The following is a 14,901-nucleotide window of genomic DNA, read 5'->3' as shown; positions in this document are numbered from 1 at the left end:
CCCATAACTTTTTCTGTTAAAGATTTAGTACTAATCTGTAAAATATAGGCCTGATCCATTTACACAGAGAGGGATGGAGGCCCAACTTTTGAATATTCTCTATGGTGAGTTTCCAGAAAGATATGTTTAAAGGCATTCCTCAAGTGAACTATAACCATTCTTTGCTTTAAACTACCCAGTTGGTTGACTGACTCTGTACCAATGAAAGCAATATAGTCCATTAGTAAATATATAATAAAATAGCCAATCCCCCATTAACCAAGCTGCTAAAGTACAGCTTGCCTGTTTGGAACAAGAAATTAGTTCATCTTACCACCATGTCCATTTGTTTTTCTTCCTTTTCATGGTCATTCAATTTCTTTCCAGTGTGATCATTGCAGCCATCTAAATGACAGATATCCTGGCTTCTGGTATGCTCACATTTATCTTCTTTCCCAAGGAGAATAGTCCTTTTATAAAGACCATTGTAAAATGCCCCATACAGTGGCAGCTCTGTAAAAACATCATCCTCATCATCTTCCTCCTCCTCTTCAGATGAAGACGCCTCTGTGTCTGTGACCTCACAGATATGGAGTTTAGCGTTAGCGCTATGTGATAAAAATTCAAAATCAGAAAAAGTGATTGCACTTGGTTTGTGTGTTATTACTCTGATCTCTTGAACCCTCTCTGATTTCTCAGCTGAGCTTTCTCTTGGAAGGAGCAGTGAGGAACATGCCTCATGTGAGGGCAGGTGTGTAAGACTGTCCTTAGGTTTGTGCCCTGAAGAATACAGTAATTTTCCACAAAGATGCTTTACCTCAGGCGCAGCAGCAGCAGTAACATGGCCTGTAACCCTGCTTGGTTCCAAGGATGTCTCAGGGTAGCTTACTAACCGTGACATAGAACTCCATTCGGATTCAAGCAGAACATTATGGAACTCAAGTTGGCAATCACATTCTTCTACCTTTGTTTCATATTTTGCGTTTTTTGACTCCTCTGAAGTCCCCAGACATGTGGCATATATAAAATATGGTGACACCTGCTCCTCTTCAAAGAGCTTAGCTTCCATTCCGGCAGATTTCATCCATCAGAGGTCAAACTCCACTTCATTGCTGGATGTCTTGAGAGCCTCTATTCTCCATGCTGAGTCAGAAAATGTCCTTGTATTATTCCTTCAAGACCATGGTCAGAGCACCATTATTAATGGTTGGAGATTGATGCAAATGATCCAAATCTTTTCCGTTCCTGAAATACAAAAAGGTAGGTTTTATTGATGCTACTACACTTGCATTTTGAGTGCAACAGTGGAAGCAATCTGAACATTTCAAACTCCATATAAAACCTAGGGCAAGATCATCCCATAACATTTTTGCTGCAAACAGATTAAATTAATTGAAAACTTGAGCAGCTTTAGCCTATTTACATAACTGATTATTAAGAAAGATGAGGTAAATACAGAAATGTTTTTCAAATATTGGCTCTAAATATGCACACAATAGACCAAAATAGTTCTGACTGACCTAATGCATTTATTGGGTAAACACAATGTATTTTAAAACTTATCTACATAGAATTTTCTGTGATCAATTTTTTTTTTGGTCTGTCAAATTCCTAAGGGCTTTGAGATTTTTTTAGTTGAAGCTACTATAATGTGGAGGGGAAAACAAAGGTTACTGACAGAAGATATTACATTAAAATAGACTCATGGGTTTGCTTTAAATTATAATGTAGAGTTAAAACTGAAATTCTGTCCCTCATCTGCTCTGAGCTGTCTCAATATTATAGCACTTGTGAACAATTCAATTAACCATTTTCAGATGCAATGCAAAAAGGGAAGGCTGACTATAGAATTTCAGCTGTAACTCTAAGTTGGCTGGTTTAAGTCACTCTTAGGGCTATCTTCTCTGCTCAGATCCAGTCTGTGGATTCCTGAAGCACCAAATGAGATGCAGATCTGACTTTGGGTCCAGAAATCAACGATTCACTTATACTGGCTCATTTATGTAATTTGTCTTTTGTTACAGATCAAATATTGATAATCCTCATTTTAATGTGTGTGACAGGATGTCAAACAAAACAGAACAGAACCTATTCAAAATGTTAATGGATGCTTCAGCCTTTGATGGCATGTGGCAAGCCAAAGAGAAAAGGCATATCAGAAGCCAGCATTATGACTGTCAAAGTGAAAAGCAGACAAAATACAAAACTGGCACATGATATGCTTTTCACTGCACATATAAAAAATGACCAATGGACATTGGCGAAGCATATTTTATTCCTAGGCTATATATATTGTTATTGTAACAGTCATGATTAGGATATGAAAAATAGAGAAAATGTATTTTATATATGCACAACATCTTCTTCATTATGAGCTTTATTATACAAGCTTCAACTGTAGAGGTTACACACATACACTTCATTTCTTGGTTAGACAGGATGAATAGGGCAACATTTGCAAATGTTGGTGGCTAACCTTAGGCATCTGCAGTGCCGGTGCTAGCCCATTGGAGACTCTGAGCAGGAATATTCCTCCCACCATCCCACATACTAATAATTAACTGGGGGGGGGGGGCATAGAGCTGCTTGGGGCCCTAAGCAATTGCTTAGTCTGCTTATGCCCAGCACTGGCACTAGGCATTTGAAGCCTAAAGAGAGGCCCCTCAATAAAAAGCAGCCGCCTTTCAGAAGTGCTGTGCACCCACTTGTCTCCTTAACATCTCTGTGAGCTGCAGGGGCACAGCATCTCTGAAAATCAGGTCACTTATTTAAATGCCTAAATACTGAGCTAGGTGCCTAACTTTGACCACCCAAGTTTGTAAAGTTTAGCAATAATGAATAAGGCCCCTGCCAGTTCATGTGACTATTGTTTATTCCTCATTTGAACGTGTATCTTTGCCCTCCACTCCCCTGGCACCCTATATCCTGATGAAGGGCATACCCCTATCAGCCACTCTCCTACCCTACCGTACGTGTCACCTAAGGATTACTATAATGGTACCAACCCAAGGTCTGTCTAATCCTGCAGCCTGTCTCTGATAGTTGCCAGTACCAGATGCTTCAGAGGAATGTATAAGAACCCTGCAGTAGGCACATATGTGATTAGCTTCAGTCTTGAAGCATGACATGCAATATCTCTTTCACATTTTTAAATCAATTATAACAGCTCTGGCTATTCTTGCTAGCCACATACATATCCGATCCCTTTTTGAATCTTGCTAGTCTTGGCCTCAGTGACAGTGATGCTACAGTCTATTTATACATTGGGTGGGAACATATTTCCTTGTCTCAGTTCTGAATTTCCCGCCTTTTATTTCCATTGAATGTCTCCTTGTTCTTGTGTCATCAGACTGGGAGAACAGAAGAACCTAGGGCTTGGCTTTTTCTGTGCTGCGATGGAGGGTACTTCAGGGACAAGGAGTGGGGAGAGGAGAGGATGTGGTTCTCCAAGCTTCATAGTTCACCCCTCTCCCTTCCCCGTGGGTGAGTGAATGCAATGACCCCCCCCCCCCCAAAAAAAAAAAAAAAAAGGATATGGGAGACCAAAATACAGTAAAACCTGCCAAGAGTGACCACTCATGGGAGTTAGCAGAAGGTTTGTAACAGGTGGTCTCTCTTCAAAGGTTTGCACACCAGAGAGCGGTGGTGTTTCAAGGCCTCTGCAAGTAGTCATTTGTGACAGGTGGTTCCTCTTCAGAGGTGGTCTCCAAGGCAGGTTTTGTTGTACAAGTAAGTAGGGACTGACATATAGACATTTATAGGTTAAACATTGATCATATTTGGCAGAAGTGTGGATTTAGAAGGCCCCACCCACTGCAGAATCTTAATGCACAGATCTCTGGAAATTCAGAGGTGAGTCAATGTAAGTTCTGTTGCTTTAGTCACTCACATAAAAAAGTCTGCAACACGGATCTGCAAGACCGCAGAATTAGTAATACAGATACGAATATCTGAACTTACAGGTTCTAAAATGTAATAGTAAACTTGCTGGAAAAGGTCTTTAAACCTTGATGAATGGAGACATTAACTTGATCATATTTGGGTGAGCCCAAGTCTGTATTCTAATGCTAGTTACTACCAGGCACTAATGTAGGTAAATTTTTTGTAGAGAAATAGAAATCTTTAGGACATGTTTGTTTTCTTTTAATCCAGGAGAAAACAAAACAGATGCTACCTCAAAGTTTCTCAGCTAGCCTACTTTGAATTGACTGGTTTCAGAGTAGCAGCCGTGTTAGTCTGTATCCGCAAAAAGAACAGGAGTACTTGTGGCACCTTAGAGACTAACAGATGTATTTGAACATAAGCTTTTGTGGGTTACAGCTCACTTCATTGGGCTGTAGCCCACAAAAGCTTATGCTCAAATACATTTGTTAGTCTCTAAGGTGCCACAAGTACTCCTGTTCCTTTTTAATTGATGGGAATCAAACTAAGATCGCCCCCAAAGCAGCTTAAGGAAAATCACAAAAGAAGCTGCACAGAAACATTACAAGAGGTAAAAAGTGCAATACAATAAGCACAGGAACATATACCACTCATTACATAATAAGAAATGTATACTGGCAGCCTCAATTTTATTTTCTAAAGAAAGCTTCATACAAATCCACATTACATTCAGTAGAGATTTTTAATAGCGCAATTAAAATGCTAGAGAATATTAAATGTCTTGCAATCTGATGCCTGGAAATGTGTATGTACATGCATACACACAGTCACAATCATCATAATATATTGGTCTGATCCTGTTTTTCTTGCACATCCAAAACTCTCATTCAAGTCCATCAAATTTTGGATGGAGACCATAACCAGTGTACATATTAGTTTTAACCATAAGCTGGGGAAAAATGGACAAAAACGTCTAATACACACATCCTTAACTGCATTTTCTTTATTTAATAAAGAGAATTATTTTCTGTGGCAAATGCTGCATTGAAAATGAGCATACTTTTTCATATGGTAATTATAATAAGATAACTTATGTTATCTCTGCAGGCATTGGTTCAATTGGTACAATGTTAGTATTTTCATATTCAGTAAAGTTGGCATGTTAGAAAGTTGCCATTAGAGTATATCAATGTGTGGAATTTCTTTACTTTTCATTAAACCACCTTAGACTTGAACTGACAAACTAAAGTAATGAAACAAGCACTGACCTAGGCTGCAATAGCACACATCTCATTGTAAATAACTGGCTTTAACCCCCAAACTGCCTTATACGTTTGTCTCTGTTTTACGGTAACTTTGTTTAAGGACTACTGTTCACTTAGAAACTATCTTTCCTTACAAATGAAGCAAAAAGATTTGAGAAACACAGACCAATACAAACTAGGCGATCAGAAATACTTCTGTTATGGAGGATTTTTTTTACCTGTTTTGTAAGATAACCCCATATTTTTCAAGTCAGTTAATTTCCATAAGTGTAACAACAGGAATTCAGGAGACAAAACGATCCTCCAAGTCTTGGGGCAGGACAGAAAAAGAAGTGAATAGATCCTTAACAAAAGGCATTTCAGCTAGCTTGCTGCACAAGGACTCTGTCAATAGAAGTATGTGTGAGAATCCCTGGGGCTAGAACAGCCTTCTGCAAGCACTGGCCAAATTATTCAGAGAAAGAGACAGACAGGAAAAAAAGGGGGAGAAAGAGAGGGAGGGAGCATGCTTGGTAGGAACACCAGGCACTTCTAAAAATACAGTCTGACCTCATTCTTCACACTATGCCAGACCCTAACACTGCCTTTATCACCTGGAGCACCTGGAGTCAGTTTCATGTTGACTGCGGGATGGTTTTGTTGCTGTCAGTTTTTGAAAGATCAGGCTGAGAAACTCCTTTGGAAGCTCTTTTGAGCCAGCATGAAGGAAACCAAAAGCAGCTTCCCATATTACTTCCAGATTACTTCCATTACTACTTTGTTTGTGACTTTAAGAGCTGCATTTACAGCCCAAATTTCAGTATCCCTCCCTTTTTGCAATCATAGTTTTACAGATAATTTTGCACGCACTATTAAGTGTGCACACAGTTTAGGTCACTGGGACATCCAAGTCCCTAACTGTATTTACAAATCAGATATTTGAAAATCTAGTCTGAAAAGTGTAACCATGAAGAGAACACAGAAAATTATGTGGGAGAATTCTAATGAATTAGAGCTTATTATAAAAGAATTTTCTGTGTTGCTTTTGATCAGAACAGATAGTACAAATGGAAAAGCTGCAATACTAGTCCTTTTGTAAGGAATTTTAGATCTGAATAACTAAGAAAAAGTTATATAACATCTTTCATCCTTAAATATCCAAAAGCACGTTACAGACTGTGGCAAATTATACAACCCCACCGACTCATTCACCAAGTCAGAATAGATCTATAGAGGTCTAGAGGGAGAGCTCTAAATTTTGGGCGTATTTATGCCTGATGCAGCTGGATTGACTTGATTAGGGCTACACAGGGTGTCAATCACCACAGAACTTGGCATATATATGAATGAGTCACTCAGCAAAATGCAGCCATCTCTTGAGTAGAACAAAGCAGCCATTCTTCAACAATTATACTGCACAACAATTTTAGTTGTCAGCAGAGGAAGTAAAGAATCTATTTTCCACTTTAAACTATAAGGGAAATTTTTGATAGGCTGAACATACATTAGACATGTTTGAAGTTAATTTGGTCAGGGATGTTAACACCCTTGCTGCTGTGAAATCTGCCTTGGATTTGTGTCTCAGTCTAACATCATCCTCAACAGCACTGCCAATGCGAGGATTGTGGGGAGTCAGTCTGTATAATTTATTAATACTGGCTGATATTATAAAGTTATGACACTTCTGTATCATGGATGGCCTCTCTGTCTATCCACCATTGCTAACAAACCTTGAAGCATCTACCTCCCAAACCAGTGACAAAAGTGAATAATTGAGGACTAGCCAAACTTCAGTGAGAACAAAAGAGTAACTGTCCCCTATGGGAACCCAGTTCTCTCCAACTTTCCTCAACAGAGGACTGGAGGTTTGGAGAGTAGAAATTCCCCAAGAAGGACAAAGAGCCAGGGGTGACAAAGCAGGAGGTTGTAAAAGGACTAACAGGTGGAAGACTCAAGAGACACACACAAGAAGTTTTGGTCAGGAAATGGATTGGCCAAGGTCAAAAAGTCTCCATGTTTCGGAACCCAGGCCATGTACTGCAACAGAATGACCCTGGATGATCCTGACCCCAGCCTAAAGAATGCTCTGGAGTGGTCAGGAAACTGAAGCAGGGAAATGCATTTAGGGTTTATTATTTTTGTAACAGAGCTTAGACATTTTGACTGCAAAGGTCTCAGCTCTCAAGAGGGAGAGCCAGAAAAAAGATCTGCACCCGGAGAGTGTGCTTAAGGACCCCAAGATAGGGACAGTGCCTGGACTCTGTTGAAGCTCTGGAGGCTTAAAACTAATGGGATTCAGCAGCTGGATCCTCTCACAGCAGTCTGGTAGTGGCCAAGGGGGAAGCTCAACTGGAGCTATATCAGCCCCCTAAGACCATGTTGGAGCAATGGTTTAGTTGTGACTTAGAGGGAAGAACGCCACCTACACAATCACTGACAGTACTCGGAGAACCTAAATATTTACTGGATGAAGTCTTTTCCTTGTTAGTTTATGTAATCTTGGTCTTGACCTTACAAGTCTTTATGCTATGTGCAGCCAGGAGACCAAGGTTGTTGCGAAGTAGAGCAAAGGAAGCAGCAGCTTTGCAGAGGCACAAGTAAAGTTAAGCACTAGACATAGTGCTTTGCACTTAGCAGATGTCTGTCTCAAGCCCCTTGCCTACCTGATCCCTTACTCTCAAGATGGCAAGAAAGAGGCAGGGTGTAAAGGAGAGAATTGGCTCCTGAGGATACATGGTTTTCAATATGATCCTCAGCATGTGACTAGAGCACTTAGCTATTCAGGTCCTTCTCTGCCTGCCACTTGGCAGAAGTACGTTAGTGGCCACGCAGCACTATACTTGTTAATCCAGTATAGTACACTCCCTGTCCTCTTCAGCATATTTTATCTTGCACTTATGACTAAGGCTAACATTTTGTCATAGATATTTTTGTAAAAGGCACGGACAGGTCATGGGCAAAAAAGAAAAATTCACAGTAGCCATGACCTGTCCATGAGTTTTACTAAAAATATCCGGGACAAAACGGGGATCTGCGGGTCCCCACACTGCCTGAAGCGGGGCAGCTGCACAGGGGATAGGAGCCGCCTGCAGAAGCTAAGGGCTGTGGGATATCCTTGCCACTTGCAGCTCCGGGGGCCCCTCTACCCATGGGGGCCGGGAGCTGCGGGGTACCCCTGCCGCCTGCAGCTCTGGGGGCTCGTATTGGCTGGGAGCTTAAGGTTTCTCCACCACCACCGCCCACAAGGTTGGTGGTTCCCCTGCCACCCGCTGCCCCTGCGAGCTCAGGGGTTCCCCTGCTACACCAGGTGATCAGGAGGTTGGGAGTTCCCCCACCACTGGCAGCTCCGGGGGCCCCCCTGCCCGTGGCAGATGGGAACCCTGGGGTACCCCACTGCCTCTGGCAGTTTGGAGCTCCAGGGGCTGCTAGAGACGGGAGGGTACCCCACAGCTCCCTCCCCCCCGTGTGTGTGTGGGGGTCCCTGCAGCTCCTGAGCACTGCAGGCTGAAGTCACGGATTCCATGACTTTCATGACCTCCGTGACTAAATCGTAGCCTTACTTATGATGTACAGGATCAAACTCTTGATAAGATTTTGGCTTGAGTGGTATAGCTACAGGCATTTTCCAGTGGGTTAGACTTAAAATCTGAGATACCTTAAAACTATAATCTCGTGGAATCATTGTGAAAATTCCTAATACTTTGGGGAAAGAAGATTAGTGTAAAATCTCTCATTTTGTCTTTAAACAAGTAAAATGGTAGACACTTATTCATGGCCCTATAATATCTTTGCTTTGTTTTTGTACAACCAACAACTTTTCCCAGAGTCAAACACTATCAATATATAGATGCCCAAAAATGAACCAATTGTACCTTATAATTTAAAATGAACCCTGTGTGAACTATGCAGGAAAATATCTATCTCCCTCCAGAATGATAACCATACCATTATTAAAATCCTAGCTCTTCATCTGGAATATTAATCAAAAACAATTCCAGGGCACAGAGTTTGTTACAACTAGTAATGTGTGCATGTGAATCTCCTGTCCCTCTACTCTATATACTGTCTCTCTTCTTGACACTCTTAAGAGAATTTCACTAAGTTTGTTTCTTGGTTGCCCAGCAGATGTGCTGGGATCTGACCACTTTGGTTACAAATTGGAATAGATTTTTCCTGTATTGAAAAATGCTTTTATATAAGGTGGGATAATTTAGGGTCATGTTGCTCTTGACAGAGTATCTTTAAGATGCTCTTAGGACTGATGAAACAGACATGGAATAAGACAGCCACCTCTTACTCTGAATTATCAGACACATAGATGAACATGATATGCTGTGGAAGAGTCGACACTGCTTTTGTAAAGGGAAATCATACCTCACCAATCTATTAGAATTCTTTTTTTGGGGGGGAGGGGTCAAACATGTTGACGATGATCCAGTGGATATACTGTACTTAGATTTCAGAAAACCTTTGTCAAGGTCCCTTACCAAAGGCTCTTAAGCAAAGTAAGCTGCACAAGAGGGAAGGTTCACTCTTGAATCAGTAACCAGTTAAAAGATAGGAAATAAATGGTAGGAATAAGTGTTCGGTTTTCACAGTGGAGAGAGGTAAATAGCAGAGTCCCCAAAGGATCTGTACTGGGACCAGAGCTTCTTCAATATATTCATAAATGATCTGGAAAAAGGGTAAACAGTGAGGTGGCAAACTTTGCAAAAAATACAAAATGACTCAGGGTAGTTTAAGTCTAAAGCAGACAGTGAAGATTTTACTAAACTGGGTGACTGGGCAAGAAAATTACAGATGAAATTCAAAGTTGATAAATGCAAAGTAATGCACTTTGGAAAACATAATCCCAACTATTGTATACATACAAAATGATGGGATCTAAATTATCTGTTGCCACGCAAGAAAAATTTTGGAGTTATTGTCGATAGTTCTTTGAAATCATCCATTCTTCATGCAGTGGCAGTCAGAAAAAGCTAACAATGTTAGAAACCATTTAGAAAGGGATAGATAAGACAGAAAATATTGTAATGTCATTATATAAATCAATGGTACGGTCACACCTTGAATACTATATGCAGTTCTGGACACCCCATCTAAAAAATATATTACAATTGGAAAAAGTAAAGTACAATAAAAAGGGGCAATGAAAAAGATTAGGGGTATCAAACAGTTTCCATATGAGGAGACTGGAACTGTTCATCTTGGAAAAGAGACAACTGGTGAGGGGGGGAGGGGATATGCTAGAGGTCTATAAAATCATGAATGGTGTTGAGAAAATGAATAGGGATGTGTTATTTACCCCTTCGCAGAACCAAGGATCACCCTATGAAATTAATAGGCAGCAGGTTTAAAACAAACATAGGGAAGTATTTTTTCACACAACTCACAGTCAACCTGTGGAGCTTGTTCCCAGGGGATGTTGTGTAGTCCAAAAGTACAACTAGATTACAAAAAAAAATAGGCAAGTTCATGGAGGATAGGTCCATGAATGGCTATTAGCCAAGTTAGTCAGAGATGCTCTGGGCGTCCTTAAACCTCTGACCGCTAGAAGCTGGGACTGGCTGATGGGATGGATCACTCAATAAATTACTCTGTTCTAGTCACTCCCTCTGAAGCATCTGGCACCTACTATTGTGGGAAGACAGGATACTGGGTAGATGGACCAATGGTCTGACCCAGTTTGGCCATTCTTATGTTCTTATAAATTACTGTAATTTGCTGTTTATAAGGATGAGGACATTGACCTTAAAAATCTTCACTTGGTCCAGGATGCATCAGCCCCCCAGTGCAACACTACCAGCCTCCAAAAACACATCCCTCCAGTGCTCTGCTCACTATTTTGGCTCCCCATAAGGCATCAGGTTAAATTCAAAGTGTCTATCGATTAATCTTCAAAGTCCTCCATGGAATTGGCTCAAGCTACTTAGGAGATCACCTTGCTCTTTACTATGATGATTTTTCTCAACATTTGTGCTCCTTGGGACTAGGAAAATGTCAAACTTCAAAGGTAAAACCCATAAGAAAATGGGAAGAGAGATTTGTCAGCCCTGGCCCAAAGCTATGGATTTCAGTTCTGAAAGAAATTGGAAAAAAGATAAATCTCACTTCCTGCCTTCAGAGCAAAGCATAAAATTTGATTCTTCAGTTTAGCTTTCCCACAGTTACACAGAAGGGGGCAAGGGGTGGGAGGAATGAAGAAAGGAGATGATGGAAGAGGAGGAGATAAAAGGAAAAAGAAAATATAGAAATCTTAGCTGCCTATGGGGAAGTAAAAGGGAATGTAGACCACTGACCTTATATGATTGTAATAGTCCTTGTAAGATACTCAGATATTATGGTATATGGTAATATCTGACAAGATATCTAAGGATCAGCTAGATAGAGAACTAGAATCTTAGTAAGAATCAATATTTTTTGATGTCAAAGAAGTGTAAATTAGGGCCACAGACTTGGAAAAAAGAAGCGAGCTGAAAGAAGAGAGCACTTGCTTTAGTGTGCCAGATAGATCAACAGATAAAAAAACAAAACAAAACTCTCATTGGCAGTATTCTGCTGTGTAGAAACCTGTATCCACGCCACAGCATTCCTATTACTGTGGAAAATGTTAGGGCTAAAGAGGAATAAAATAAGTCAGAGAGAACAAGACCATTAGTACTATATGTATTAAATTCGTTCATGATAGCCAGGGCCGGCTCTAGCTTTTTTGCTGCCCCAAGCAGCAAAAAAAAGCGCCGCCCCCCCGAGGCCCCCCGCCGAGCGCCGCGCCCCCCCCCCCCGCCCCCCCCGCAGAATGCCGCACCGCGCTCCCCCCCACCGCCCCTTACCAGGTGCCGCCCCAAGCATGTGCTTGCGTGCCTGGTACCTGGAGCCGGCCCTGATGATAGCGCAGCTTTCCAGGTTTATACACTATTGCTCTTTTAAAACCTCTGCAGTTTTTGTGGCACCACATTACATTTCTCAAGTGAAGTATACTGTTTAATACAAGATTTGTAACAAAGCTTGAATAAGCGGAGCTTTGATTTATGAAATGCATCAATATGATAATGAGGATTTTGGCTGGGCAATTAGTTTTAAATTGTATAAGCCCACACTAGCTCTTGTTATTATGAATGCAAGGGTTTATCAGGACACTTCTGAGTTCAGTATTTAAGAATTCTTTATTTCCCTTGTAGCTGTTAATTCAGAACTTGTAACAAATTAAAGTCTTGATGATACTTTTCAAATCCAACAGCACACAAATACAGCAAAACAGATTCTGATAGGTGTTTACATTAAAATATCTGCAGGTGCTTACACAATATTCAATTAAAGTGCTATTTCACGTAACAAATTTTCCCCACTTCCAAACTGATTCCAGACTCTGGTAGTGTCTCTCTCCTCCTCTCCAATCAGTGATACTGGATTCTATAAAGTGGTGACCGTAGAAATAAATGCCTACTAGTACAATGATTCAAGCCTAAGGGCAAGCTCCTTCTCTGAGATCTGCTTGATGGATCTGAGATAACTGGCAGAAGTGAGGGCTTGTATCAGCTGCAATGAAAATGCCTGGACCCCCCTGTGTCCCACTTGTCCTTCATTTACCTCCTCTTTTTCCCCAGTTAACAGTCTTTGGGGGTGGGGGAAATCTCTCTGTGGCTCTTGTTCCTCCTTCCCCTTTGCAAGAGAGGAAAGATCTGGCTGGAACAAGGACCAGTCTCTCAGGCAGCCCCTAGAGAGTCAGCTCTAAGGGCTTAGTCTGACAGAGTCTATTGCCCCTTCATGGAGGGGTGGTGGTGTAATTTTACTGTCAGTCAGGATGGCTTCAGGCGCGGCATGCCTCCAGGCGCAGCATGCCTCCCAGCTGTCTCCTCCTTGGCTGGACTCACTCTGTTCCCAGCAGTCCCTGGGCAAAGCAATGTTCTTGTTTATTGACCCTTCCTGTGGGGAGTTTTCCCCTTTTAAACTCCTTTCCATCCAGGCTGAGCAAGCCTTGCAGATGTGCCTCCTTAGCCTGGAACAGGCCCAGAGGAGCTTGTTAGCCTCCTTCATACCAAAGTGAGGGCATGTCCTTTCACATACCCCACCCCTCAAGACGGGAAGACTGTCCGGGGTTGGGTTGTCTTCCACAAAAAGAGGTCTGCATTAGGTGTAAAACTTTTCCCTAGGGAATAGTTTTCTACTTAGATAATGGACCAGGTGTTCTTCCCCTTCGAAGTCTTGTGAAAGAACAGTGCTGAACCCGACATCCGAGTGCAAGAGTGCAATATGAATTCCAGAGAGAAATCGGGGCTGAATAGCATGGTTGCCAGGCATAGTCATGCTTTCAGTTCTCTGAATGCTTTCTCGCACTTCCTATCTCAATGGATCTTCTTAGGACTGTTGACTTAAGTCCATAATTGGGACCGCGATTGAGGCGAAGCCAGAGATTAAACCACCGGTAATATCCTGCCAGACCAAGAAAACATCTGACTTGCCTCTTCGACTGGGGGATGCAACACAACATGCTGTGAGGGCCTGAACCTTATTGACCACTGCCTTCACAAGACCACCTCCTACACAGTACCCCAAGTAGGTCACTTCACTCAGAGCCACCTTACACTTCACCAGGTTGGCTGTAAGTCCGGTCTCCTGTAGGGCTTTTAACACCTCCCTTAAATACTGTAAGTGGTCTTCCCAGGTGGGACTGTAGATGATGTCGTCGATGTAGGCCATAGCATACTGATAGTGGGGGTTCAGGATCTTATTCATAAGTCATTGGGTGGTAGCGTCAGCTCCATGGAGAAGAAAGGCAGGTCTTAAATTGGAAGTGCCCAAAAGGAGTGGAGAAAGCAGTTTTCTCTTGCGTGGAAGGGGAAAAGGGAATCTGCCAGTAACCTTTTGTCAGGTCAATAGTGCTTAAGTATGTTGCTGGCCCCAGTCATTCTAACAACTTCTCCACCCTTGGCATTGGGTAGAGGTCGAATTTTGTGATGACATTGACCTTCCTGAAGTTGATGCAGAACGGATCTGTACCGTCTGGTTTGGGAATGAGAAGTATGGGCCTCTTCCATTCGCTTTTGGATTCTATAATCAAGCCCCCATCTCCAGCATCGTTCGGGGTAAGGTCTAGGGCTGTCTTGGACTACTTGGCCAGGGGTAGTCTCTAGGTGATGTTGGACCAACTGCACCTTCCCCAGGAAGTTGGAGAACACCATTGCAAAGTCCCCAATTACTTGGAGGAGTTATTTCTTTTGAGCAGGGGAGTGTCCTTCGCCCCCGGTACTGTTGCTGGGGCCTTGCCGCTAGGCACCTGGGGCCCCAGTTTGGGTTCTGCCAAAATAGGAGTTATCAGCAGGACCTTTCATGCCCTCCCAGATTTTGAAGATTCATGTGGTAAACTTTGGTTTCCTTCCTTCTCCCGAGTAATATGATTTCATAGTCCACAGGCCCTACCTACCGCACCACTTCAAATGGACCCTGCTATCAGACCATTAATTTAGACTCGGCTGAGGTCATTAGTAGAAGAACATGGTGACCTAGCTGTAAAGTTTGTAGCCATGCTCCCTTATTGTAGTTCTGTTCCTGGGTGTATTTGGCCTTCTTCAAATTCTCCCTGGTGGATACCCCCATGTTTTTGAGTTACTCCCTTAACTGCAGGATATATTGGGTTGCGCTTAAGGCCCCCCCACATCTTGCTCTTCCCACCCTTCTCGCAGCAGGTTCAAGATGCCCTGCGGTTGGTGACCGTAGAACAACTCAAATGGGGAGAATCCCGTATAGTCTTGTAAGACCTCCCTTGTGGCAAATATGAGTGGTGGGAGTAGCCAGTCCC

At 42.2% G+C, this 14,901-nt stretch overlaps 1 protein-coding gene across 4 annotated transcripts in view; it reads right to left on the bottom strand.

Annotated features, from left to right (window-relative positions):
* STARD13 (StAR related lipid transfer domain containing 13) overlaps window positions 1-14,901 on the bottom strand; it is a 457,620-nt gene that overhangs the window by 366,321 nt on the left and 76,398 nt on the right. For 2 of the 4 annotated variants that reach the window (XM_034758637.1, XM_034758638.1), the window contains exon 2: window positions 314-1,224. In XM_034758637.1, coding sequence (XP_034614528.1) covers window positions 314-1,063 — 750 coding nt within the window. In that variant the 5' untranslated portion in view covers window positions 1,064-1,224. Of the gene's footprint in view, window positions 1-313; window positions 1,225-5,344; window positions 5,508-14,901 lie in introns of those variants that run through there. The other 2 variants (XM_034758636.1, XM_034758639.1) reach the window with 2 other exon arrangements.

This window comes from Trachemys scripta, chromosome 1 (assembly GCF_013100865.1).
Source record: "Trachemys scripta elegans isolate TJP31775 chromosome 1, CAS_Tse_1.0, whole genome shotgun sequence".
NCBI lineage: Eukaryota > Metazoa > Chordata > Testudines > Emydidae > Trachemys > Trachemys scripta.
Note: the sequence above shows the minus strand (reverse complement) of the source record. Positions and strands in the feature narration are given on the sequence as shown.